Source organism: Rhinolophus ferrumequinum, chromosome 5 (genome assembly GCF_004115265.2).
Source record: "Rhinolophus ferrumequinum isolate MPI-CBG mRhiFer1 chromosome 5, mRhiFer1_v1.p, whole genome shotgun sequence".
NCBI classification, from domain to species: domain Eukaryota; kingdom Metazoa; phylum Chordata; class Mammalia; order Chiroptera; family Rhinolophidae; genus Rhinolophus; species Rhinolophus ferrumequinum.
The window spans coordinates 80,194,122-80,220,630 of NC_046288.1; the positions used below are offsets into that span (position 1 = coordinate 80,194,122).

Here is a 26,509-nt window from a genome sequence, read left to right on the forward strand (position 1 = left end):
AGTCGCGCCGGTCGAACGCCCGACCGCGGTGCACTCCAGACGCCGGCCCCCGGCCCAGACCCCGCGAGCCACCGCCCGCTCGGCCTCCCCGCCGCCGCTCCCGACGCAACCCGGCCTCTCGAGGGCGCCCGCGCAGGCGGCAGGCGGAACTGGCCCCTCGCGGCTTCCGTCGTCGGACTTTCGTGGCTATTGTCGCCGCCTCTTCCTTCCTTCTTTCCCCCGGTTCCCTTTCACTTCCGGGGTTGCTCTGGATCCGCTGGTTCCGTAACAACATCCCGTTGGCCTCCCTCGGGCGGCGGGACCGGTGCAGCCGCCGCCTCCCAGGAGCGCCCGCCGGCCGGGCCCGCGCCCTTCCCGGCCCAGGCCGCCATGGCCACCAACCCGCAGCCGAAGCCGCCTCCGGCGCCGCCGCCTCCCCCGCCGCAGCCGCAGCCGCCGCCGCCGCCGCCGGGCCCCGGGGCTGGCCCGGGCGCGGGCGGGGCGGGCGGCACGGGGGCCGGCGCCGGGGACCCGCAGCTCGTGGCCATGATCGTGAACCACCTCAAGAGCCAGGGGCTCTTCGACCAGTTCCGCAGGGACTGCCTGGCCGACGTGGACACCAAGGTGCGGGGCGCGCGCGGGGTGCGGGGGTGCGGGGCGAGGGGAGGACGGCCCGGGCCGCCGCCTCCGGCAGTCTCCCGCGTCCGAGGAAGGGCCCGCTGCGCCGCGGCCTCCCCGGCCGGGGCCGCCCCTGAGCCGCCGCGTGCCCTCCGAGCTGCCGCTCTGTGCCGCGTGCGGGGTCGGCGCGGCGCGCGCCGGCGTTCCCCGTCCTTCCCCGCGGTGGCCGCCGAGTGCCCGGCCCCGCGGGCGCTGGGAGCGTCCGGGTGAGCAAGACCGAGCCGTTTGTTCTCACGGAGACGCGTCTGCACACACTTACCGGTGCGTTCACGTCTGGTTCTGGGTTTTTTTGTGTTTTTCCCCCCCGCGGTGTACTCTGTTTCCACGCTCCTCTCTTGAAGATTTCTGTGCGGTAAGCGTCATACCTTTGTCCTTTGGAGAATTATTAAGTGGTCATCGAATCAAAGTGTTCGCAGTGTGCGTTGCTGGATTGGGGGCGCGGGGGGGAGTCGTTGCAAAAGATAAGGAGGTAGAGTTGGACCGCGCGCGAGAAGGTGGGTTGGGGAGATCGGGACTTCTGTTTCTCCCAGTGACCGTCTGATTTAGGTAACTTAGACCAAGTCAGTTCTCTAAAGGGAGAAGGGAGTGGGGCGGGGGACAGAGAGCCGGAACCTAGCCATGCAGTGGGGAAAGGACGGAGGAGAGGTGACAGCAGATGACACAGTGGACGAAGGACAGGAAAAGAGGAGTTCAGGAGGGGAAAGAGGAAAGGACAAAGGTCTGCAAAGTGGTTCCCTGTACAAAAGAGTTAGGGGCTGGGAAAGAGGAGGGACTTAGCACCAAATGTCAGGGTAAAAGGGGTGTCAGCAGGAACCAGGTCACTCTAGCTGGTTGGGCAAAGGATGAGCAGAGGACACCAAAAAGGAGCAGTCTTGGTGAGATGGATGGAAAACCAATGGAGCCTGGAATTCTGGAAGCAAGTGAGGCAGGAAGCTTCAGTTGGAAACACTTGGGAAATTGTTGGGGCTTTTTGTTTGTTTGGGTTGGGGAGGTGCGTTGTTTTGGCTTAGATCTGGTTGGGTCCATTGGGTGGGAGTTTTGATGGGTGAGGGTTTTCTCATAGCATGTTTGACCGTTGTGAGGATCCTCGTTTCTTAGAGATTGGGATGTTTGCATTGTCCACCAGTTCTTCCCTGTGACTCTGTTCACCAGGCTTTGAGTGAACTGCGTAAAATTCTGCTGCGTCCTCTGGGAAAACCTCCATGAAAATCTAGGGACATGTTTCCTTATTAGGACTCACCCCCCACCCAGGTACACCAGAAGTACAATGGCCTTTTCAAAGCATTGGAGTTTTTGCACCAGAAAGAATTCAGTTTACTTGGGATATTTATCTCCACAGGAAGTATACAGTTTTCTCACTTTGTTTTAGGGAGTATGCACAGCCACGCTTTTTTGAAAATAATGCTGATTGCGTTTTTTTAATGGGAGAGGATTAGACATGGCCAGCTAAATGTTATCCAGATAAAGCTGGTTATTTGTATCCTGCAAGTACATGTTTCACTTTACTAGTCTCATGAATCTACGAGTCTGTGTGTTAATGTATATAAATTGAAAATTTATACAATTATAAGGCTCAGCTTTTGGGGAGGAGGGAACACAGTTTCTTTGACTGTGTAATGAAAACCAGGACCTTCTCTCAAGAAAAGTGCACATACGTATATTAAACATGCTGTTTTTATAATTCAGAAACGGTCGGCTGTCAGCAATTTGATGTGGATCAACCTAATGAATAGTTTCAGGGAACACAGAGTAAGGTCCCCTTTTTTAATGTTCGAAGCTAGAAGAGAAGTGAAATGATCACCCCCTCCCCAACAGAGTGGGACTCCTGGGTATGGTCTCATGTTCTCGCTCAATAAAAGTAAGTTTGAATGTCTCAAAAAACATCAAAGCCCAAGTTGTCTTTGATATGAGCTTAACGTTTCTATCAGTGTGATGCATGGGCCAGAGTAGAAATAAGAGTCCCTATTCGTGCAAAGAAGCATCACTTGAATGGAATCCTTGGGTCTCATCTGTTAAGAACACCTCAGAGTTTAGACTGCTTGTGTATGCCTTTGATATTGAACCCTGAAGACTGACCTGTGTTATGTAGTGTGTCGGGTTGTAGCGGGAACTGGATTGTCAGTCACATGCATAGTTAAGAATTAAGACATCTGACACCCACCAGACACTCTCCAAGAGCAGCACCGTCATCCTGCCCAGTGTGGTAAAGCAGAGTGAGAAGGACCAGAGTCTGCTGCCACTCCAGCAGACCATAGGACCCCTCAAAGTGCCCCGGGAGAGAGATCCAACGAGAGCAGACCAAATCAGCCCTTCTACCCATAGAATTGGAACCTGGGGCAGCCCCAGAATCTAACCAGTGCCGCAGGCTGCTGTGCTGCAGGCTCCCGTTCCCAGACCCCTGGAGCAAGCTGACAGGTTACAAAGCCATCCTGACCCCTTTGCACCAATTAGCACCTGGAGAGTGTGGGGAGGGAAGGTCGAGTGGCCCATCACTCTGTCCCAGGCAGGGAGCTCACCGAACAGGTAACTATGGCACCTCTGTCCCCAGGCAATAATTTTCTTTTTAGATTTGAAAGGAATATCAAAGACAGGAGTATACAAATTTATTCACCCAACAAATATTTATGATGTACCTGGCACTATTAGATGCCAGGAGTACAGCAGGGAACTAAAAGTTCCTGCTGTTACAGGGCTTACATCCCAGCCGAGCAAAACAGACAATAAATAATGCGTGACAGGTCCTATGGAAGAAATAAAGCAGGACGAGGGTGGAAAGGATTGCCAGTTGGTTTTGAGTGAGTTCAGGGAAGATTTCGGTGAGATGCTATTTGAGCCATTGCTGGGGGAACTGAAGTTGCTGTGCAGGTTTCGGGGGCTCGGTACACCAAGTAGAGGCCACAGCAAGTGCATGAAGCTGTGGCAGAAACTGCTGAGGAGAAAGTGGAAGATGGTAAGGTGGGACTGGCCTCTTCTCCCTGCAGAGCTCTGGAAGGCCTTGGAAGCCATGGTAAGAATTTGGCTTTTACTGAGCTGAGAAGCCATTGGCAAGTGTTGTGCAGAAGGACATGCTCTGACTTCCATTTTAGATGCATTGACCGTGGTAATTATTAATGGTGTCCTCCTCACATGTAGTCAGGATCTGGTGTGGACAAGAAATTATGTGGTGGCCCTAATTTTAGAAGATTTACACTAGCTGCTATATGGAAAACAGACTTCAGGGGGGCAAGGATGGAAGCAGGGAGATGAGTTACCATCATGTAGACAGGAGACGAGGATACCTTGGACCAGGCTGGTAGCAGGAAAGGTAGTGGGAGGTGGTCGGGTTCTAGTGCCCACAGGATTTGCTAATGGTTTGGATGTCGGGTGGAAGAGAAGGGGAGGAGTCAAGAATGACTCCAAGGCTTTTGACCCAAGCCCTGCAAAAGGAGGGAGAGAGAGAGACAGGCAGATTCCCAGAAGAATAATGGGATCTGTATTTCCCCAGTCGTCAGGCTTTTTACTGAAAGAACTTGGAAACAAGGAAAATTACCCGTTGTCCTTCAAATTTCGCTTGTTACATAGGGGGACGAGTGCTGAATGCATTGTGATGTGTGAGCCTAATGTTTCTGAAATTTAGGAATACTGGCAAGAAGAAAACACGTTTTACTGTTTTGCTGAGAATCTTCAGGCAAAAGGATTCGTTTTAGTTTGCATTGGTTTTGGATAAATGGAGAGAAATGATCACGAGACTGTTTCTTGTAGAGTTGAAAATAGGGATCAGCAAAAGTCTGGAAACTGGAAGGGATGAAAGGATATCACGAAGGGATAAAACCTTCGACCTCCATGTTGGAGATAGTTGCCCAGTCATCTGCCAGGTACGTTTCCCTGCTTGTCTGCCGAGCCGTGTGCTGAACTTCCTGAAAACAAAGGCTCTCCCCCGGCCCCCGATACAAAGCAATGCAAGAGCTGCTGGGATGACAGTATGTGTGGAAGACAGAAGGCACATAGGACAAAGATGCCGTGAGCCTACTACCTTGGGTGTCAGGATGACTGCATAGGTTAGGGGGAGCTCTGAAGGTGAGAAGTTGGCCAGATGGACGAGCAGAGGGAATGGGAGGTGCAGAAGGTCAGCGGCATGAGAGCTTGCTGCTGGAGTATGAACTGAAGCCTAAGGGAACGAAGGGCAGAAGACGCAGCGAGACAGTGTTGTTTGAAATCATTTGGGATCACTCACTTATCTATGTGACAAGCCACATGAAAGAAGCTATAAAGCCTATGACTATTGGGGGACAATGGGGAACAGAGTGTGCAGTCCTGATTGAGTGGCCAAGCATTCCTTCTGCGTAGTGTCCTTTTAAGTAGAGGTGACAGACGTAATGTGGGTCCTCTCGCCTGCTTCCCTCGCATCAGGGGTTGTCAGGCTCAGCACTGTTGACATTTTGGGCTCTGTGGAAGGTTCTTTGTTGGGGGGTGGATTCCTCTGTGTGCTGTAGGATGGTCAGTGCCATCCTAGCCTCTACCCACAGAATGCCAGGACCAGCTCCCTTCACTTGTCTCCAGACTTTGCTAAATATCCCCGGGGGGGGCAGGGGGGCATCGCTCCCACTTAAGAGCCGCTGCTTTACACCAACTATAATGCCTAGTTTCAGTGGTTGTCCTTCCATAGTTTCTCTTGGATCCTTGCCTTTCAGCCTATTTCTGCCACCCCAGTACAGACCTTTATCACGCTGGTTATTGCATCTTTTCCTAAGAATATTTTGTGTTGTTTACTCTTTCACTGTAGGAAGATTAATCATCAGAAAGCTCAGATGTCACATATCACCCTGCTCATGGTGCAGTGGGTTACCACTCTGTGCCCCATAATTCCAAGCTTCTTGTATAGCTGCCTGGGCCCTTCCAGCCCCCGGCCCCAAGCTATATCTCCAATCTCATTTCTCAGCTGTTTTGTGTTCTCTTCTCCAGCCAAATTGGACTTGACATTCTGGACCCCTTCCCCCCAGTGTTCCCCACCCCACGTTTTCTCATCCACTTGCTCTTATGTTATATTGTTGGCTGTACCCGCAAGGCAGCCTTTCGGAATCCAGGCTGCACCTTGAAGGTCTAGCTTAAATGCCACGTCTCAGCGAAGGCTTGATTTCTCTGCTGCTCTCCCTTTGCTCCAAATCATCTAACAGCACACTTATTGGTGTCCTATTTTCTAGTCCCTTAACTACAAATGAGAGGTATATCTTTCTTCTTCCTCCTCGTGTATCTGCAAACATCTTGTCTTAGACACAGTTAGCAGTGTTTGAAGGCCTAAAGCAGGACTTTTATAAACTGTGAAACTTTGTTTCCATGTTGATATGCTGATCTAAGAAATGTTAATGTTGATACTGTTAAAGAGATGCTCAGATCTTGCGGCCTTCAGTATTGTTGCAGTATAACATTGGAGATTTTCAACATTTGTGTCTTTTTTTTCCTTCCTAGCCTGCCTACCAGAATCTGAGACAACGTGTTGATAACTTTGTTGCAAACCACTTAGCAACTCATACTTGGAGTCCCCATCTCAATAAGAACCAGCTCAGAAACAACATCAGACAACAAGTGCTCAAGTAAGTCTCAGAACCACAGAATTCCTGGGTGGGCCTGGACAGTCACAACCTACTTTGCCTCAAAGCAGAGGCATTAATCGGAAGTTTATTCACCTGCTGCTAATTTCCTCAAGTTTGGTGTGGCTACTTCGTATTGTGATGCAGTGTGATTTTACAGTAGGCTCTAGTGCTTCACATTTCCCCCACAAATAACAGTCTGGTTTCTCTGTAGACCTTTGGAAGTACTGAAGGAAGGGAATGACAGCGTGACTCAAAAAGCAAAAAGCAAACTAGATATAATATAAATAGATGGTAAATGCTGGAATATCCGATAATTTACATTCAGCAGTATTTTCTTGGCCTTAAAAGAGTCGGCTTGATTATTATTGTACAAATAAAGATACTAAGCACCATTGAAATCAAAGTGTTCCCCTGATTTTTGAGGCCATGTCTTCTTTCTTCTAATACAGCCCACCAACCTATTTTTCTTCTGCATTTTATTGTGATTTTTAACTCTGGCTTTTTAGTAATGATATACCCAATAAAAGAAGAAAAGTGCATTTGGATCTATCAGAGCCATTTTTTGGATGAATGTAAATAAAGAGAATGAGAAGAGCTGGAATATTTAGAGGGACCAAAAAAAAGAATCATATTTATTGTCAGAAAAGCAGATTTACAATATTATTTTGTTCTTGATCGTAAATATTTTCCAAGACAAGAAAACTTGGACCTTCTGTTCCTGCTTCAGCACCCAGAAAGGTGACTGAGTTATTTAAAGACCCCCCCCCCAGTCTTCCTGCCTTGACAGATATTTATGTTCAAGCCCATCTTTGAGAAGAGATGTGGCTTTTCAGCATTTAAACAAATGTGTTTTATGCCGGCCACCTCTTAATTGCCTCCTGTCCCACGGGAACCTTGCAAGCCTACCTGGTGTGCCACTGCACTGATAGTTCTGACCCACAGGAAGTCCCACAAATCACACTTCACACTGACTCAAAGACCCATTTAGCTGCAGGTAATACTAGAAACCAGGAGCCTGGGGGCTCAGACTGTGTCTGCTTTTGAAGAAGAGGGAAATTTAACAATAACTGTGTTGTCTGCATTTTAAAGGATGTTTGAGGAATCTGTAAAGAGTCCAGTGAGATCAAAAGATGCCATTAGAGGGCTGCACAATAATACCTGTAGGGAAAAAGCCAGAGCCTTTCCTGAAAAAGTGGAGACTGTGGGTGGACACGCCTGGAAGGTTACTCATTTCCAGGCCTTTAGAACAGTAACAAAAACGGAGGTGGGGCGGGAGCGGCTAGCTTTCCCGCACTGTCACCGCCCACTTCTACCCCATTACTGAGTGCTTTCACTCAACAATTTGCATAGCTGCCTCCCTTTTCACAAATGATTATGTTGCTTCAAAACCATGTTTGCTTTCTTTTCTTCCTGTTGAGAGACTAAGTGGAAGGCAGAGTTCCTGGAACTGCTTTTGCTCCTTAGCATACAAAACCTATGAAGTAGGGGAGCAGTCATTTATTCTGTTCTTTTAAGGGAACTAAACTGAGTCTTGCCCATGTAAAATCAGGCACTTAAAGTCGTCGGTGGAGCAGTCAGTATAAGACCCTGTTTTCACAGAGTTGGTGTTTGGTGAGGGGTTCTTGTGCCATTCATCCTGGCACGCTCTGCCTGTGGGTGACGAACGCCTCTGCTGGAAGGAGACATTTAGAATAATTGGATAATTTAGTCAGCGCTCTTCCTGGGACACGTGTAAATTTTCTTCTAGCTGTGCTGTTTGGTTTTAAATGAACTATTCTCCTGTTTAAGTTCCATTAGTAAAGTTTTATGTTACTGATAATACTTCAAAGCTTCCTTAAAGAGACTGTGTAGTTGTGTCTAACTTAACGGTATAGGGGTGTCCTGGCCCCTATAAATACAGCTCCAGGCAGTTTCTCCTTCTGCCTTGACAAACAGCTGACTCTGTTACGTCGAGCCACCTACCACTGCCATTTTTATAGAACAGAAATAGTCTTAACAGCAGCAGTTTTGGATGGTTTGACTTAAACTGCAAACTCAATAGGGGGAGAATTTTATTCTGTTTCTATATTAATTTGTACAACAGGATCTAAAAATGCTAGATACCTCAGAAAGAATGATCTTAATGAAAGGATTTAAAAGGAAGACAAGAGAATAACTTTAACCAGGACCGTGCCAGCTGCTGGCATTTGGGCTTTGCCCTTGAACCTAGAGTGTGCCTTCTCCTGTGTGAGGCCGCTATGGCCATGCCTCAAGAGAGCACCCAGTAAGAGCAGTGTGGTCATTAGCACTGGCCTCCAGTTTTACTCACGGTCAGAGCTGACCGACCACGGTGAGAATGGACAGAAGTAGAGGGGCCAGAATAAAGGCAAACAGAGACTGAAGCAGTAATTTGGAGTGAGTGGGTTTTGTTTATTTTACACCTTTATGCTTGTGCCTTAAATCAAAACATTTTTAGGATTGGTTATTCTTGTTTCTTTTCCATCCGCTACATTTTAAAGACACTTCTAAGATGTAACAATGTTTGCAGGATTTGCATTTTTTTTTTTTTAATCTTGGAACTTTAAAAAGCAGGTTACCTACTTTGTGCAGTCATTTTTCTCTATGGCCCACATAAGTAGAATGATCGGATCACAAGGCTGCAAGGGGCCTCAGGAAGTGGCAGTGAGATTCATCCTCCCCTCCAGACAGCTGCACTCAAACAGCCATGATGGATTATGGGGTAGGGGGCGACGCTTCACCCCTTCTGCAGAGGGAGCCTGAGGCCTAGGAGCTGGAAAGGCTCAGCACCCCGCTCTCCGGCACTGTCCGGGAACTTCTCCAGCTCTTTTAGGGAGAAACAAGGTTTAAATGCATTTCTTAAAATAAATGCACGTCCTTTGTTTTTTTTTTTGCCCCGATGCCTTTGTGATGTTCTGCACATTTGGGGCTTAGTTGCCCTGCTCGCTCCCCTGTCTCTCGGGTGGCGTATTTCTTGAAGATTTTTCTTCTCTTCTGTGGAATACAACACTCGGCTCCGATGTCTTGTCCTGTGTGAAGCATTCCCAAATTACCTCCGAACTGCCTAACAGTTCTTACTCCGCCCTTTTCCCAGTGTGTCCGGCGCCTGTCATCTTGTGTTGTAGTTGTTTGTGTGTTTCCCTCTCCGCAGCGGCGACTGAGTCTGATTGTAGCGGTGGCGAGCAGCAGGGAACCTGCTAACGTAGCAGACACTCCTAACATAATTGTTGAAGGAATAAATTACCCAGCTTTTTTTATAGCGAATAGATAATAAAAAGAAAGCCAGAAAAGTCTTTAAGTTTTATTTCTGTGCTAAAGTTTTCTTTTTTGTTCTTTATTTCCTTTTTGTTTTTTTGTAAATTTGATGAAATTACACTTCATGTGTAGTCTTCAGTTTTCCTGGAGACTCTAATCCTTATAAAAGGCTTAACGTTTTTTTGTTTAAAAATAAAGGTGCAAAGTCCACTGATTTATTTTATTCCCAGAACTCAGCTTCGGTGATCATTTATTCCTATATGTCACGGCAGGACTGGGGTAAGATAAGCATCACCTGTAAGCCCAGGCTCTAGATAGTGTACTGTGTCTAGTTTGGAGGCTGTTTTGTTTTTGTTTTTGTTTTGTCTGCTTTAGTATTTCCATTAGTGACACAGTGATGAAAAGCTTACAGACTTTTTGCAGTACAGTGTGTCTAAATGCCACTGTCATGTGAAACTTGTTTTTTGTTGCCTATTCTTTCTATGTCCAGATGAATGGATTGAGGCAAAAAATTAAGGCTGAACATTTATGTAATCGATACAGTTTTATTTAACAGTAACTACTGCAAACAATATGGTTTTGGTTTTTTTTTTAACCTTTCTCTAAATGACCCTATTTCAGATCAGGAATGTTGGAGTCTGGTATCGACCGAATTATTTCTCAGGTTGTGGATCCAAAGATCAATCACACATTCAGACCTCAGGTGGAGAAAGCCGTGCATGAGTTTTTGGCCACACTAAACCCCAAGGAGGAGGCAGGTGGCAGCTCGGCTCCTGACGAGGAGCGGCCCGACGCCTCCGTCGTCACACAAGGTGCTTTGCTTTTCCTCTTGGTCAGTTCCATTGCTTTCCTTCTTGAACTGAGTGTCGAGTTAGGAATACTGGTTTTTTTTTAAACATTTCTCTAGTTGGCCACTGTAGTAAAATTGTATTTATTTGAAATAGCACTCAAATTCCTTAACTGGCATAACATTTTTTTTATGTCAATACAGAATAATAGGCATTTCAGTAATGTACTGGGGGAGTGGGGGGGGGTGTGTATTTCAACAGAGGGAATAATTAAAATAATTAGAGAAGATGTTGTTTTTCTGGGAGCTAGACTATTCTCAGGTTTGTGTGGTTCTTTCTAAGACACTGAATGAGTGAGGTAGAGAATTTAGAGCGTGCTGAGAACGAGCAGTGGCGCCGGAAGGTCAGAAGGCATGTGAATGGTATGCACATCCTATGTTTCATGTAAAGTTGACAGTGGGATGTAGCGTGGATTCAGCTGAGGGGTTAACCTTCATAAATTTATTCTAGAACTTGTCTTTCCCGCGAAGGTGTTCCTGCTCCTGGGCCCAGCGCTAACGTGGCCAGTGATGCCATGTCAATCTTAGAAACTATAACTTCTCTTAACCAGGAAGCTAGTGCTGCCAGGGCTTCGACAGAAACGTCAAATGCTAAGACCAGTGAGAGAGTATCCAAAAAACTCCCATCTCAGCCAAGTACTGACACCGGTCCTGAAAAAGAGAGAACCTCAGAGGACGTGGCTGATAAAGAAAAGCCTCCACCTGACTCTGGAGGGGAAGGACAGGAAACAGCCCCTAAGTCTGAAGAATTTAGTGACCTCCCTTGTCCGGTTGAAGAAATTAAAAATCACACAAAAGAGAGTAATAGTTTAGTTCTCATAAATAAGGATGTTCAACAGGAAAGCAGTGACCAAAGAAATAAATCAACGGACAAAGGTGAAAAGAAACCAGACAGCAATGAAAAAGGAGAAAGAAAGAAAGAAAAGAAGGAAAAGACGGAAAAGAAATTTGATCACTCAAAAAGAAGTGAAGATATACAAAAAGTAAAAGATGAAAAACAAGTGAAGGATAAAGAAGTAGAGTGTTCAAAAGTTCCATCAGAAAAGAACAGTAACAAAGCTAAAACCATTGAAGGGACAAAAGAAGGTAAAAACTTCCAAAAATCTACAGCAGTTTAAAGAACGATCAATATCCATTGGGTTGGGAGGGGCATCAAATTTGCCTTCAAATTTTAATAAATTTGATGCTAGTATTTCAAAAGCCTGAGAACTTATATCACCTATGCTGAAAAAATGAGCACTGCATATTTCTTTACTATACTAGTGCACTAATTCACAAAGTATATGAGCAGAGAAACTGTAAACCTTATAATTTAACTCTTAAAATTTATTGTCATACATTATTCCAAGCAACTTAATTCATAGTTATATATCCTAATCTTTACAATATTAAGTGGTAAACATTTCAGTTACTTAAAATTTGCTTTTATTTCTATCATTTCCATCATAAATCAAGTTTCGTTATTTTTACAGGACAATAATTTGCCTTTGTATTTTCTGGAAACACCGCTACCCTGTTGGTTATTGGTTGCTAATGAGAGATTTTTATTTGTAAAGATGAAGTTCTTTAATGTGTTTAAGGCAGAAAATCCTAAATGTAACTTAGGAAGTGGGTTCTGAGTATGTCACTATGCCAAGGTGATCTGTCCGCTGTGTTTTCTTGTCTTCATGAAGATTGCTCAGTGCTGGACTCTGACGTCGACGGGCTGACAGACATCACAGTCAGCTCTGTCCACACCAGCGACCTATCATCTTTTGAAGAAGACACCGAAGAGGAAGTGGTCATGTCTGACAGTATGGAAGAAGGGGAGATTACGTCAGACGGTAAGGTATTTTACTTAGTAATGCCTCTGGGAGGCTGCCCGACGGGCATGTTTTATACACGGACATGAGTGTATCGTGAGAGACAGTGTAAGAGAGGCACAAGCGTGGGACTTTGTAGTTGCAAGATTTGTTTGTGAGTCCCAGCTCCGAGGTTTTCTGTCTGAGCAAGCCTGGTAAGTTACTAAACCTCAGCAAGCCTTGGTTCTCCATCACTTAACTCTGTTCCCTGGGGCTATTATAAGATTTAGATGAGGTGATGTACATGAAGGTGGGGTGTGTGTGTGTGTGTGTGTGTGTGTGTGTGTGATTTGAGGGAGCACAGTCCACAAAACTCCCCTCACTTCTGACACTAATTGTAAGTTTCGGGTTTACAAGACCACTCTTAGGTTTGATAATTTGCTAGAAAGACTCCCAGAACTCAGTGAAATCTGTTAAACTCACTGTAAACAGTTTATTACAGCTAAAGGACACCAATTAAAATCAGCCAAGGGAAGAGGTGCATAGGCCAGAGTCCAGGAATGTTCCACACACACAGCGTCAGATTGTCACTTACCTGCGGAGCCGTGGACAGGGTCTCTTTCCCGGCATCCGTGTCTGACAGTGCATACGGATTGCCAACCAGGGAAGCGCACCCGAGCTTCGATGTGCAGTGTTTTTATTGGGGCTCCATCGTGTCATAGTTGACCACCCATGTGTCTACTCTCAGTCTCCAGTGCCTCTGGAAGTCAGGCTGGTACTCCATGACCCAAAGCCCCCACCCCAAATCACACTGTCAGATGCTTTGGCTTGACGCAAGACCCCTCAGCTAGCAGAAACACTTGTGTCAGGCCTGGCCTTCCAAAGGCTTAGAGAGAACCTCCCAGAAGCCAAGAACAAAGCCCAGACCTCACTTTACAGTGGGATTTTTCGCTAACCCTTATGAAGCGCATCCTGTGTTCCAGGCACTGTGCTAATAACTTAGTACACTATTCTGTGTAATAACAGCCATAACCTTCACAACAACCCAGGGAAGTAGGTCCAGGTGGACAAATAAAGTCCCCGAGGGAAGATGTCTTGTCCAGGGTCACGTGGCTAATGAGCGAGCACCAGTGCCAATGTCAGACCTGAGTCTGGGCTTAACCAGCACCTTAGGCAGCTCTTTACTACATGATGAAATTCTGTTTCTGACCTGTTTTAAAAATCCAAAATATTGAATGTTATTTGCAATTGCCTGTAAATAGCATCTTGTAAATTTGATGCTGGCTTTTGGATACAATACTTAGAAAATTTTAGAGGGGAAAAACTAGAAGCATTTAATACTACAGATGGATTTCTCAGAGTCCCTCAGTTTTCATTCTTTTCTTAGTAGCTATGAGAAAACGAAGTCACCAACCCAAAAACGCAGCAGCAGCCCCCCCGACTGTTCAGATCTACGCACCTATGTAGGAAGGGTGCTGCTCAGCGTGCGCACGCCTCTGGTGCCAGCCTAACGAAATTCTAATTCTAGGTGCTTTGGGGGGGTCTCTTCAAGTGTTTTCCTGGATCGGGCTAGATTTTGTATGTGTAGGATTCACAACCTAAGAAGGCTATTTTGAGAGGACCAAATGGTAGGAAATGAAAACCTTGTTTACAGAGTTTCCTTCCTCTCTCTGTCACAAGGAAGCAAATCGTCTCCTTAAGCTGGAGGGGGTTTAGTGTATCCTTCGTGTAGGGCCCGTTACTGATTCTTGCCGCTTCCGCAAATGAGAGACTCATGGGTGGTCATGAAAATCTCCCTCAAGTAGGGCTTCAAGTGAGTTTGCTGCCTTTAACAGTGGTAAAGCGTTCACGTCAGAGTCCACTGACATACAAATGAGATTTGCCAGGAAAACATAAATAACTATAAGGTTCTGTACCATCTTCCTTTATGTGTGAGGAGCTGATGGTTAAGAAATAAATTAAGATGCAGATTATAGCCTTTAAAGATGTCCATTTGAATTTTCTCACACTGGTATTTCCCCTGTTGGACAGATAAACTTGAAATACGTTGTACTGCTGTTGCTGCTTGATGTTGATCAGCTAAATCCCCTTTCTATTGACTTTCTTCCAGATGAAGAAAAGAACAAGCAGAATAAAACAAAAACTCAAACTAGTGATCCCAGTGAAGGAAAAGCAAAAAGTGTGCGGCATGCTTATGTTCACAAGCCGTACCTGTACTCCAAGTATTACAGTGATTCTGATGACGAACTTACTGTAGAACAACGGCGCCAGTCGATTGTGAGTCATTTGTGGTCTGTTATTATTTCCACATTTAAATCAGGTTGACAAACTTGACTAGTCTTTTGAGTACAGGGTACTGGTGAGCATATGAAATAGTGACGTACAGGTTCTTCCTTCAGGACCCTTGTCGTGTACCCAGGCAGAATAGACATAAACATGGGACACAGGGGTTCACGTCATCGTGATAAATAGTAGTGAAAACTGGTAAGAACCTAAGGGTTTCATGGTGTGGAAATGTTTGAATCAAGTATGAACCGAGCCATACAAGCATATGATGTGCAGCCATTCACGTAATGTTAAGAAGGAAATACAGCCTACATATTTACTGGATTTGAAAGTACTTCAGAAATATGTCGTTGAATTAACAATAGCTTTTTACAGGAAAAAACTTACCTCATCATACGTGTACATCGGTTTTAAGATGTCTTTTCAGAAACATTAAAATATGAAAAGCTGCACGTTAGAAAAGTTGCACATGTTAGGAAATGTTATTTCACAGAAAAACGATTTGAATGGAGTGCACCCAGTGCTAATAGTGGCTTTACTCACGAAAAGCTAGCTTGATCAGAAGTTATGCCTTGGGCACTTTGAGATAGTTGTGAGCCTGAAAGGGTCAGTGGGAGTAACACAATCACTGGATTCTCCCTGGATTCCACAACAGCAAGTCCCACATCCGGAAAGGGTCCTGAGAGTATAACCAGCATGTCACATTTGTGGTAGGGCCTGTCGCTTGGATCTGCATTTCAACGTGCTCTTTTAAGAATAATGAAAAAATTATGGAGACCTACCTATGTTCACTGGGTGCTCATCGATATGTTCACATTTTTCCTTTTAATTCAAGTAACCAGTTTATTAAACCACCATTCCTCAAAACGATACTTTTCCCATTCTTTAAATTCATGGCATTCTAAAAGAATAACAGAAAATTTTCACTCTGTTGTTATTCTGTTACCTTCCAAATTGTGTAGCTTCCAGATTTTGCAGATCCTATTAATTTGTAAGAACATTTGAAGGGCCAACGTATTTTTTTGAGTGTTTTGCTTTTGCCTGATAATCAGAATTATTGTGACTATTTTGTGGTTTTAGGCTAAAGAAAAAGAAGAGAGGCTTTTAAGAAGGCAAATTAATAGAGAGAAACTAGAAGAAAAACGAAAACAGAAAGCAGAAAAGACAAAGTCTTCAAAAGCTAAGAGTCAAGGTATAGGAGATGTTAACTTTAATGTTTTTAAACTGTCTTACATCCTCCATTATTTTCTAGATGTTTATGTTACTTACGAGATAGGATTGTAAAGTAAAATGATCTGAATTATATCTCAGTAAAGTTGTTATATTTTTTTTAAATGATCTATTTTCAGGTGTGGAAGCTTTCCTTTTTAATTTGATGTGTTTAGTTTTAATTATGTGTTTTTTTAATTATATTACTGTATCTCAATTAAACAGGTACGAGCTTATACAACTCACGTCTTAGCAGTTTACTTTCCAGTCGCTGTGAAATGAGTTATCACTGCAGAATGGATTGTTAACTCATGAGTTATTGAGCCTTACTAGTTATATTAATGGAATTAATCTCTGCTTTATGTTAACTCAAATGTCAAACACGTTTTTGCAATATTTCATTGAACAAACTTGAACTTCCTCTGCATACTGATCCTGTGTAATATACAAATATATACATATACTCGTATATGAGCATTTGAAATAAAAGATAAGACTTCTCTATCTAAAACATTATTCCAGCACAGTGTAAGGATGTTAAAGCCATTTTGCATTTTTACAGTGATTAGAAAAATCTTAATGAAAAATAAATAAATATTATACTGTTTAGAAAACTCTGTTCTGAAATACAGTTTGTTTATTGATTGCTTCTTTCCTAGGCAAAAACAGTGTGGACTTAGAAGAATCATCAGCAAAGAGTTTGGAACCTAAAGCCCCCAGAATTAAAGAAGTCCTTAAAGAACGGAAAGTTCTAGAGAAAAAAGTAGCCCTAAGCAAAAAAAGAAAAAAAGATTCAAGGTACATATTTTATCTGGCAACTTGCCCATTGTAACATTCTCCCGGCATGCTTTCCAAAGAGAGCCATTGAAAACGACAGGAAAGAGCCAGACCTCGAATGTGTATGTTGTTGCATGTTTATTAAAGACCTTAGCGTTTTGTTTTTAGTTATAATTCATTGTGTTACTATCTATAACATTTCAAAGTGTTATCTTAATACTTAATCTTTTTCGGGATGTCCCAGACCTTTTTGATAGTCTGATGGGAGCTTTGGAGTCTCTCCTCAGAAAAAAAAGCGTGTGCATAAACAGACAGCTGTTCCTAGAGTTTCAGAGGGTTTATGGACCCTCTAGACTTACTCAGGAAGTATCCCCATTCTGGTCATTCAGTAACCCCTTATTTACAGTGATTGTGTCCATTTTCGTCTTTCCAGGCAATTGTCTTCACCAGTATCCCATGCTTCTCCCCATAAACCAGAGTGCTATACCAAATTCTTTTTAACACTGCATTATTATAGTTAATGCTGTAAGAATTAGAAAGCTGAAGATACAGAGGGGCTATGAAGTCACGTGAGCTATCGGCTACATACAGTTTGCTATTCCATTAAGCTGCAATTATGTAAATTTATCAGACTTCAAGGTCGCTGAATCAGTAATTTGCAGAACTCAGTGAGAGGAGTTAGCTCTCAGTTTCCTTATTCTACCTCTTTCCTATTGGTCTGAATAAATAAGACTACCCTGTTTACTCAACGATGGTAAGACTTTCAAAATATAATCATAGCTCATAAACTGTTTCGTTTAGAACAACAATTCAGGAATTTTTATTTCAAGGATATTTTTCTTTAACACCAACAGTACTCCATGTCACATTTGGGATTCTGTTCTCTGTTGACTAAGAATAGGATTTCAGTTGAAATGTAACAAGTCTCTATTTATGGGTCAAGTGTTTATAGAAAACGAAAAGCTAAGCTTTTCCTGTTTTTGACCTTCCTGAAAATTTCTTACATTTGATTCCAAGTTCATATTTGACTTTTTCCCCCACATAGGAATGTTGAAGAGAATTCTAAAAAGAAACAGCAAGCTGAAGAAGATTCCAAAGAAAGCCTCAGAATGAATGAGGTGTGTCTTAATTAATAAATGCCCATTTTAAATGCTCTTTTGTTAGATATAGGCCATTTGGCTCTTTGGAGTAAAAGTTAGAATGCAATTTGCACTTTTCCAAGTTAAATAAAAATCCCTTACATTCAGTATTGTTGAACCCTCATCCTGTTACGATCTGAATTCCTCGTTTTGGCAAGTCAATGCATGTGGTCATTTATCTAGACAGTAGCCACGTTTCTGCTCCCTGCCCCCCCTTCTTATATTGGCAGTAACAAAATTGCCAGTAATAATAATGAAAAAGTAAAGGGGGGGTGGCTGACTAAAATCCCTCCGCCATAACAAATCATCTGTTTCATTCTCCTTTATTCCTTATCCACATATGTACATAATTTTATTGAGTGAATGTGATCTTGCAAAATGTTAGTAACATTCACTCTTACTCATCTCATGTTATCTGTAAGCTTCCTGATTATTATATTTAATAATTGCATCATGTTATATAAAATGGATATACCATAATATAGGCATTATCTTTAGTTGGGCACTTAGATCGTTTCCAAAATTTGATCCTTTTAAATAGTAAAAATATGTGCAATGAATACATTTGTTTCCCTTTTTGGATTATCTTGTTGGGATAAACTTTGCTTTCATTGGTTTTTAAATCCTTATTTATAATGCCAAACATGAAATTCTATGGCTGTCTTAATACTTACAAGGAAGAAAACTAATAATGTAGTGACTATTCATAGCCAGTAAATATTCTTGATTTCTTTATTCAGAAGTTTGAGGCATAATTCAGTATGTCCCGATATTTTAATGGCATATTTTTAAATATTTAACTTTATTAGATGATACATTTCTTTGACAAATGATATCAAAATTTTATTCACATTAATTGGTTAGAACTTACTGCAAAATTAGACTGATGAAATCCCTTTTAGTTCTTTCTTTGAGGAATTTAATTTTAAAGTATTTTTAAAGGTCTTATTACATCCTGATCCCAATCTTAGTAAAAGTACATTCATCTTTGTGTTAAATTGTAAGGAGATGCAGTGGTAAGCTGACCCAGAGACACAGAGGTTTTTCTGAGGACTTTAAACCATTCTGTGAATAAGAATAATTATACCTAGTAGTCAGTGAGTCTTTATTAAGTGTGTTTAGTCAGCATCCACTCATTAACATTAAGAATCTACTCCGGGCCATCCTTTGGGGCCTAGGAGTAGGTTCAGATGAGATGACCTCTCAGTATCTTTCCTTGGCTACATGACCATACACATACATTTTATGGAGCATGGTTCGTATTACTGAGAGTTATTGTGTGCATTTGAAACTTCCTAACTGGCGTGTCTACCAAGTAGCTAAATTCATGAGGTCCTCATAAATCTGGTTTCTAAATTAAAATATAGGAAACCTTTATTTCAGTATAAAATTTTAAATTGCCTTCAACATTAGGTGTGCTTTTGGCCTGAAAAGCACTTGGATTGTCATTCATTCTGTTTATGTTTATTAACAACCATAGGGTATATGATGGAGAGTTAAAGAAGGCCTAAATGCACGGACAAATATCCGGAGAAATAACAAGTCTCTATAATGATGCCTGCAGTGTAGCAGGAAGAGCACTAGACTTGTAATGAGATCATCTAAATTTGTCAAGTTATTGAATCGCGCTGAGTTTCACTTTCCTGGTGCATAAAATTAAGTTCATAATCGCTACTACAGGCTGCTTGCAAAGATTAAGCAAGGTGTAAAACATGTGATAGCATTCAACATATTAAATGCACCCAGATGTTAAATTTGAGTGTAAAAATTGACTTTCTTATATTTTAACCTTTATTTTCTTCACAGCATTGTGAAAAGGAAAAGGTGTCTTCTTCAAAAGATTCCAAGCATGTTCATGCAAAAAGTGAACCAAGTAAACCTACCCGGAGACTCTCGGAGTCTTTACATTCAGCTGATGAAAACAAAAATGAATCCAAAATCGAAAGAGAACATAAAAGACGGACATCTACCCCTGTTGTGATGGAAGGGGCACAGGAAGAGACTGACACGCGAGATGGAAAAAGGCAATTGGAACGCTCAGAAATGGGCACAGAAGAACCCCAGAAACAGAAAAGCACACTTAAAAATGAAAAGCATCTAAAGAAAGATGATTCTGAAACACCACATGTGAAAAACGTACTAAAGAAAGAGGCAAAATCCTCTAAGGAGAAGCCTGAAAAAGAAAAAATTCTGTCAGAAGACAAATTATCCACGAAACATAAACATAAAGGGGACAGTGTACATAAAACAGGTGATGACACTGAGCTTCACTCTTCTGAAAAAGGTTTAAAAGTAGATGAAAGTATTCAGAAGCAAAGTCAACAGACTAAACTCTCTTTAGATGATAAAGCTGAACGAAAAAGTAAACATAGGAATGAAAGGAAATTATCAGTGTTAGGCAAAGATGGAAAGCCAGTTTCTGAATATATTATAAAAACAGATGAGAATGTTCGTAAAGAAAACAACAAAAAAGAAAGACACCTGTCAACTGAAAAAACTAAGGCAGAGCATAAATCAAGAAGATCAAGTGATTCCAAAATTCAGAAAGATTCTCTGAGTTCCAAGCAACATGGAATCACATTACAGAGAAGAAGTGAAAGTTATTCAGAAGATAAGTGTGAAATGGACTCGACCAACGTAGATGGTAATTCAAAACCAGAAGAGGTTGTCCACAAGGAGAAGCGAAGAACAAAGAGCTTGTTAGAAGAGAAACTTGGGTTAAAGTCGAAATCCAAAAGTCAAGGCAAACAGTTGAAAGTCATTGAAACAGAATTACAAGAAGGTGTCACAAAACAGACGGCCACTCCAAAACCAGAGAAGGAAAAGTACACAGAAGAAAATGACCCAGATAGACAGCGAAAGTCTAAAGTTGAGGACAAATCTTCTGAGGAAACTGGTGTTGAACCTGTATTAGAGAGTGCTGCTTGTTCAGCACACGGTACGCAGAAGGACACCAGTCACAGAGCTAAGCCATCATTAGCGAAGGAGAAGTATAAGGGTGACAAAGATACAAGCTCCTCCAGACTTGAGAGGAAGTTATCAGATGGGCACAAAAGCAGAAGCTTAAAGCATAGCAGTAAGGACGTGAAAAAGAAGGAAGAAAATAAATCAGATGATGGTAAAGAAGTTGACAGTAATCATGACAAGGCCAGAGGGATTAGTTCAGCCATGGAAAGGAAATTAAGTAGAAGATTGTGTGAAAATCGAAGAGGAAGCTTATCCCAAGAAATGACCAAAGGGGAAGAAAAACTTGCAGCAAACACTTTGGGAACTCCCAGTTGTTCCTCCCTTCAGAGACCAAGAAAAAGTGGCGATACCACATTGATCCCTGAACAAGAGCCAATGGAAACTGATTCTGAGCCTGCTGTTGAAAATGTATCTGAAGTATCTAAAACCCAGGAGAGCAGCAGTAATAGTTCTCAGCAAGATATGGACTCTGAAAATGTGATGAAACAAAAAACTACAGCCACAGTTCTAAAGGATGATTTAAGAACTTCCACAGTAGACGCAAAGACAGCAGCTCCAATGTGTAAATCGGGACGTGGAACAGTTGCTAGTAATTCTGAAAAGCACGCTGACCATAAAAGCATCCTGACCAGGAAAGTGCATGTCCAAAGTGCTGTGTCCAAACTAAGTCCCAGGGAGAAAGAACCCACTCAACAAGGAACTCGTGAAATGAATGTAGACTCTGAAACGAGTCAGAGGATGTTACCTCGAGCCCCATCAGAAAGTGACGGGGCGCAAAAGAATTTGAAAAACACAAGACCCACTGAAGAGCGTGTTCAGGGAAACGCTGTTCTTGAACATTCCACAGATTTAAACCCCTCACCATCCTTAAGTTCAGGGACTGTTGTGCCTCAGAAACAACCTCATGATTCAGATGTAATTCCTGTCGGTGACAAAAGAACTGTGTTAGAAGGTGGCCCAGCCAGCACCTCCCCTGCAAACCACACTGGTTCCCCTAACCAAAGTCTGACTGTTGGCGAATCAGAGGTCCCTAGGACAAGTGACAGCAAAGTAGGCGGTAGGATTTCCACAGCTGATAACGCAGCAAAAGCAAGTACAGATAGCAAAAGGCACATTCCAGCAGGTTACCAGGCCACCATACTGCACAGGAAGCCAGGGGAAGTAAGCATGCCTTTTGGTAGCGAGTTAACAGGCACAATTACGGAACATGAGAGTGTTAACAAAGACGGTGGCTTGGTGGCCATGGCCAGGAAAGAAAGTGGCTTAAGTACGGAGCCCACTTCAAAGCAGGCAGTGAGAACTGCGGTCGTAAATGGCAAGAAGGATGGCATTGCTGCAGGTGTGAGCACTGAAAAAGATGCTGAAACTGTTGAACTGAAGCACAGTGGAGGCCCAGATGACATAGAAAACACGCCGGCTGTTTTCAGGCATGAGAGCAGTGAGGTGGACACCAGTGCTGGAAGGAACGCTGCAGCATCTGCTTTACACCAAAGGAGTGGACAGACTGAGAATGCGGCTTGGTCTGCTCGCGCAGAAAAGGCTTCTGTGGCCACTAGTACTGAAGGAAAGGACAGCGGCATTACCGGAGACCCGGGGAAAGCCGGGAATGCCACCACCACGTCTTCAGAAGCTGGCGCAGGGCAGGTGGCTGTGCCTTGCACAAGCATCGAGGCCGACGAAGGACTCATAACAGGCGCGTGCTGCAGAAACAATCCTCTCCGGGTTGGGGCAGAAGCCAGCGAAGGCACTGTTTTTGCGGCAGCCGAAGAGGGCGGGGGCGTGGTCACGGAGGGATTCGCCGAAAGCGAAACTTTCCTCACCAGCACCAAGGAAGGAGAAAGTGGAGAGTGTGCTGTGGCCGGAGCTGAAGGGCGAGCAGCAGACCCCGTGCCTCAGGCAGCTCCAGTTGAAGACAGTGTCAACAGTGCTGTGACAGAAGAGAAGGATGATGCTGTGACCAGTGCCGGCTCTGAAGAAAAATGTGACGGCTCTTCCAGTAGACACTCAGAAATAGTCGAAGGAACTGTTACCTTCATCAGTGAAATTGAAAGCGATGGAGCCGTAACGAGTGCTGGGACCGAAATACGAGAGGGCTCATTAAGCAGTGAAGAGCTAGATGGATTCCAGAGGACAGTGACGAGGTTGGGTCCCAAGAAAGAAACTGAGGGAACTGTGACATGTACAGGAGCAGAAAGGAGAAGTGACCACTTTGTTATGTGCTCAGGAACTGGGGCAGGGCCACAGGAGGAGCGCATGGTTACAGGTGCAGCCGTGGTCCTGGGAGACGATGACACGCCACCAGGAACAAGTGCCACCCAAGAAGGAGATGGTTCTGTGAATGACGGCACGGAGGGTGAAAGTGCGGTCACCAGCACAGGGATCACAGAGGAGGATGGAGAGGGCCCTGCAAGCTGCAGCGGTTCCGAGGAGAGCGGCGAAGGCTTTGCGCTAAGTTCTGAATCTGAAGAAAATGGAGAGAGTACAATGGACAGCACAGTAGCCAAAGAAGTGACTAATGTACCGTCGGTCGCCGCTGGTCCCTGTGATGACGAAGGCATTGTCACCAGCACGGGTGCCAAAGAGGAGGAGGATGAAGGTGAGGGTGTTGTCACTAGTACTGGACGAGGAAATGAAGTCGGGCACGCTTCAGCCTGCACGGGGATGGAAGAAAGCGAAGGCGTCTCCGTCTGTGAAAGTGCAGAAGAGGGAGACAGTCCGATTGGGACTGCAGAGGGGCATGTGGCAGCTGAGGCCGGAGCTGCCATCGTAAACGCACATGAAAGTGACGTCGATAGCAGGAGTGGTGCCGAGAAGGAAGGTAAAGATACCGAGATCTGCTCCAGTGCAAAAGAGATTGTTGAAAGCAGTGTGACCAGCGCCGTGGGCAGAAAGGCTGAAGCGGCGCCCGAGCCTGAAGGTGGTGAGGGTCCCATGACTAGTGCAGCTTCAGGTCAAAGTGACAGTCCGCTCACCGGGAAAGAAAATGCTGGAGACACCACCACTTCCACCGGCCTGGTTGGGGGCAGCCATGAGGCAGTTGTGTCCGGGGCGATCCCAGAATATGAGGTCCATCACACATCGCCCGGTGAGAAAGCGGAGGAAGGTGTCATCACCTCTGTGGAAAACGAGGAGTGTGACGGCCTCATGGCTTCTACGGCCAGTGACAATGTCACCAACCAGGCTTGTTTGGCTGGAAGCAAAAGTCCAGGCACAGGCTTGATGATTTCCACCAGCACGACAAATGGTGACACCACGCAGTCAGACACGATTGTGGATGTGCAAGAAAGTGGTTCAGGGGCTCCGAGAACGGAGGAAGGGCTGGAAGGCACCCGTGTGCATACAGAAGACTTCGAGGCCCCCATGCCCAGTGCAGTTTCGGGAGAAGACAGCCAGCCCACTGCTACGAGAAACGAAGACAAAGACGAGTGCGCCATGATTTCCACAAGCATCGAGGAGGAGCTGGAAGTGCCCGTGTCCAGCGCAGCCACCGTCCCCCGGGCCGGAAGTCAGCAGCCGGCTGCAGTCGTGGACGGCCGAGCGCAAGGCCTGGTCTCGCTCAGCACCGACGAGTCCGAGGAGCCTATGCCCAGCGCACCCACAGAAGCTGCCCGTCCTCATGCCTCCACCAGCAAGGAGGACAGAGACGATGCGCTCATTTCCACCAGCATAGCAGAGGAATGCGAGGCCTCTGTTTCTGGCGTGGGTGCGGAGAGTGCAAACGAGCGGTCTGCTGCAGCCATGGAAGAAAAAGATGGCAGTGCTGTCATCTCAACAAGCTCAGGAGAAGACTGTGAGGGCCCAGTGTCTAGTGCCGTCCCTCAGGAAGAGGTCCATCTCTTGCTCACACCCGCTGAAGAGGTAAGCGACACCACCGTGATCTCCACAAGCACCTCTGAGGGGCGTGAAGCCGTCATGAGGGGCACTGCCCCACAGGATGCAGACCAGCCCCCTGCCGCAAGACTGGAGGACCCGAGTGATGCTGCCGTCATCTCCACCAGCACGGCCGAATGCGTGCTCATCGCCAGCGGCCGACACAGGCACGAGGAGAATCAGCTGACTGCCAGCATCCCAGAAGGAAAAGATGACCTGTCCTCTGCAAAAGAGAGCAAGTGTGAAGTCCCTATGCCCAGCCTAATGGCTGAGAACACCTGTCGGTGTCCCGGGCCAGTCACAGGCAGGAAAGAAGTGCGTACTGAGGAAGGGTGCCACAGGGCGTCCGTCAGTGTGCTCCCCGCAGAGGGTGGCCCGCCAGCAAACAAGGATGTGTCCGTGAGCTCTGTTCCGATAGGAGATGGAAGCCCTGAGGCAGGGACGGGCAGGGACAGCACCACAGCGAGCTGTTTGGCGGGGAGGGGCTCGGCCAGGACTGCTGACGCACCTGTCCCCCAGCGGGGACCAGAGCCCACATCGGGGCAGACGACTGAGGACTCCTCTGTCAGCATTCGCTCTTTGACAGCCGTGAGCACAGGTGCTAACGTAGCTAATGACATGCCACGTGTCGGAGACGCTGCCACACAGCCGTCCTCTCTGCCTCCTGCCCGGCGGCAGCCTGAGGGCGACTGGAAAACCACCACCGCCAAATGTGTTAATGGTGGAGAAGCAGAGAGCGCGCCTTCCCGCTCAGCCCGTTCAGCTGCCCACAGTGTAGCCCTGCCAGCTCCTACGGGCGAGCAGGACTTGACCAGAAGGAGTGAGCCCAGAGGCAAATGGACTGCTCAGGCGTCCGCCGAGAAAACAGAAGATGGCATGACAAAATCATTCCAGAAGGAAGGAGACCTCAAGGTCACTGTTTCTTCTGAAGAAGATTTGGGTGACATAGGTGAGAATCTCTCTAATGGTACATTTTAGCATTTTACAGAGATGAATATATGTAGAGTACATTTAAAACAACCTTCCAAAAGATGGTTTTGGTTCCAGAATGTCACAACATAACTAATCGAACTTGCAGGTCAAGCTCTCTAAAACAAACTTGTGTTTGAAAGCTTAAAACTAAACCCATTTCTCATGGGCGAGGAAGACAGGCAGGAAGCTGAGGAATGGATAGCCCGCTGGCCCCATGTGTCATGTGCGTGACTGACAGCTGCAAGTTACTGAACTCTTTGACCTTCAGGTTTCTCGTCAGTCAAAATGAATACCTTACAACAACGCTGTGAAATAAGTATTTTTTCGTCACCCTCATTTTACAAATGAGAAAATAGGTTCACAGAATTTAAGTAACTTGCATGATACTTGGGTGTCTTTTAGAAAACAGTTACTTCTGAACTTCAGTTTTCTTTTGTATGGAATGGGGGTAATAGCACAAAATATCATTTCAACTCTCATCTGACTGAAGAGATTTGTAGCACGTGGCAGTTCAATCCAGCTGGTTCCTTTAATCAAGGGAGCTTTTGTTTTTATAACTGAGTTTATTGTTCAGGTAAAATGAGTTAGCTTTTGGTTTAGAACTTGGTTGAAAGGGAAATGAAACATGTTCTCTCCTGACAGGTTTCAGAGAGTGCGGGTCTTGTTAGAAATGGTTGGTAACTTTGAAGGTGTAAGCTTTGAGCTCAGTCACTGACTATTCCGTCCAACTTGGGACACTTTATACCAGCTGCTACTGTGCTAGGCTATGGGGACACAAAGTTAGATAGTCGAGGTGGGAAGATAGCTGCGCGTCCAGCAGTGCAGGGAGGCAGGCAGTGACACTAGTGTGACAGGTTCTTAGAAGTGAGTTAAGCACGGGATCCTGTGGGGACCCAAAGGGACGTGGGCTGGTCTTGAGGGGGGTCAGGGACTTGATTTCTTTCCCGCCCACTCTGCCTGTACAAATTGTAGCATCCTGGGCTTCGAAACTGGAACAGACCTTAAATATCCTGTAATGCAGCCTCAGAAAGCTGAGGCCACTAGGTACAGTCCTGTTCATTATAGGGACTTAAATAGGAGACAGTAAGAAATGTTGCAAGGGTTGAAATAAGTAAGTTTAAAATTTTCCGTTCAATTTAGGCTGGGGTAAGTTAAATGTTCTGCAAGTTTTACTTGATTGTT

At 44.9% G+C, this 26,509-nt stretch overlaps 1 protein-coding gene across 1 annotated transcript in view; it reads left to right on the plus strand.

Moving 5' to 3' along the window:
* Window positions 1-253: 253 nt before the first annotated feature.
* The window catches only part of BOD1L1 (biorientation of chromosomes in cell division 1 like 1), a 51,456-nt gene continuing 25,200 nt past the window's right edge, over window positions 254-26,509 (plus strand). The window contains exons 1-10 of the mRNA XM_033105421.1: window positions 254-603; window positions 6,103-6,227; window positions 10,101-10,291; window positions 10,798-11,412; window positions 12,000-12,149; window positions 14,218-14,384; window positions 15,474-15,585; window positions 16,262-16,400; window positions 17,425-17,497; window positions 19,325-25,304. Coding sequence (XP_032961312.1) covers window positions 370-603; window positions 6,103-6,227; window positions 10,101-10,291; window positions 10,798-11,412; window positions 12,000-12,149; window positions 14,218-14,384; window positions 15,474-15,585; window positions 16,262-16,400; window positions 17,425-17,497; window positions 19,325-25,304 — 7,786 coding nt within the window. The 5' untranslated portion in view covers window positions 254-369. The remainder of the gene's footprint in view (window positions 604-6,102; window positions 6,228-10,100; window positions 10,292-10,797; window positions 11,413-11,999; window positions 12,150-14,217; window positions 14,385-15,473; window positions 15,586-16,261; window positions 16,401-17,424; window positions 17,498-19,324; window positions 25,305-26,509) is intronic.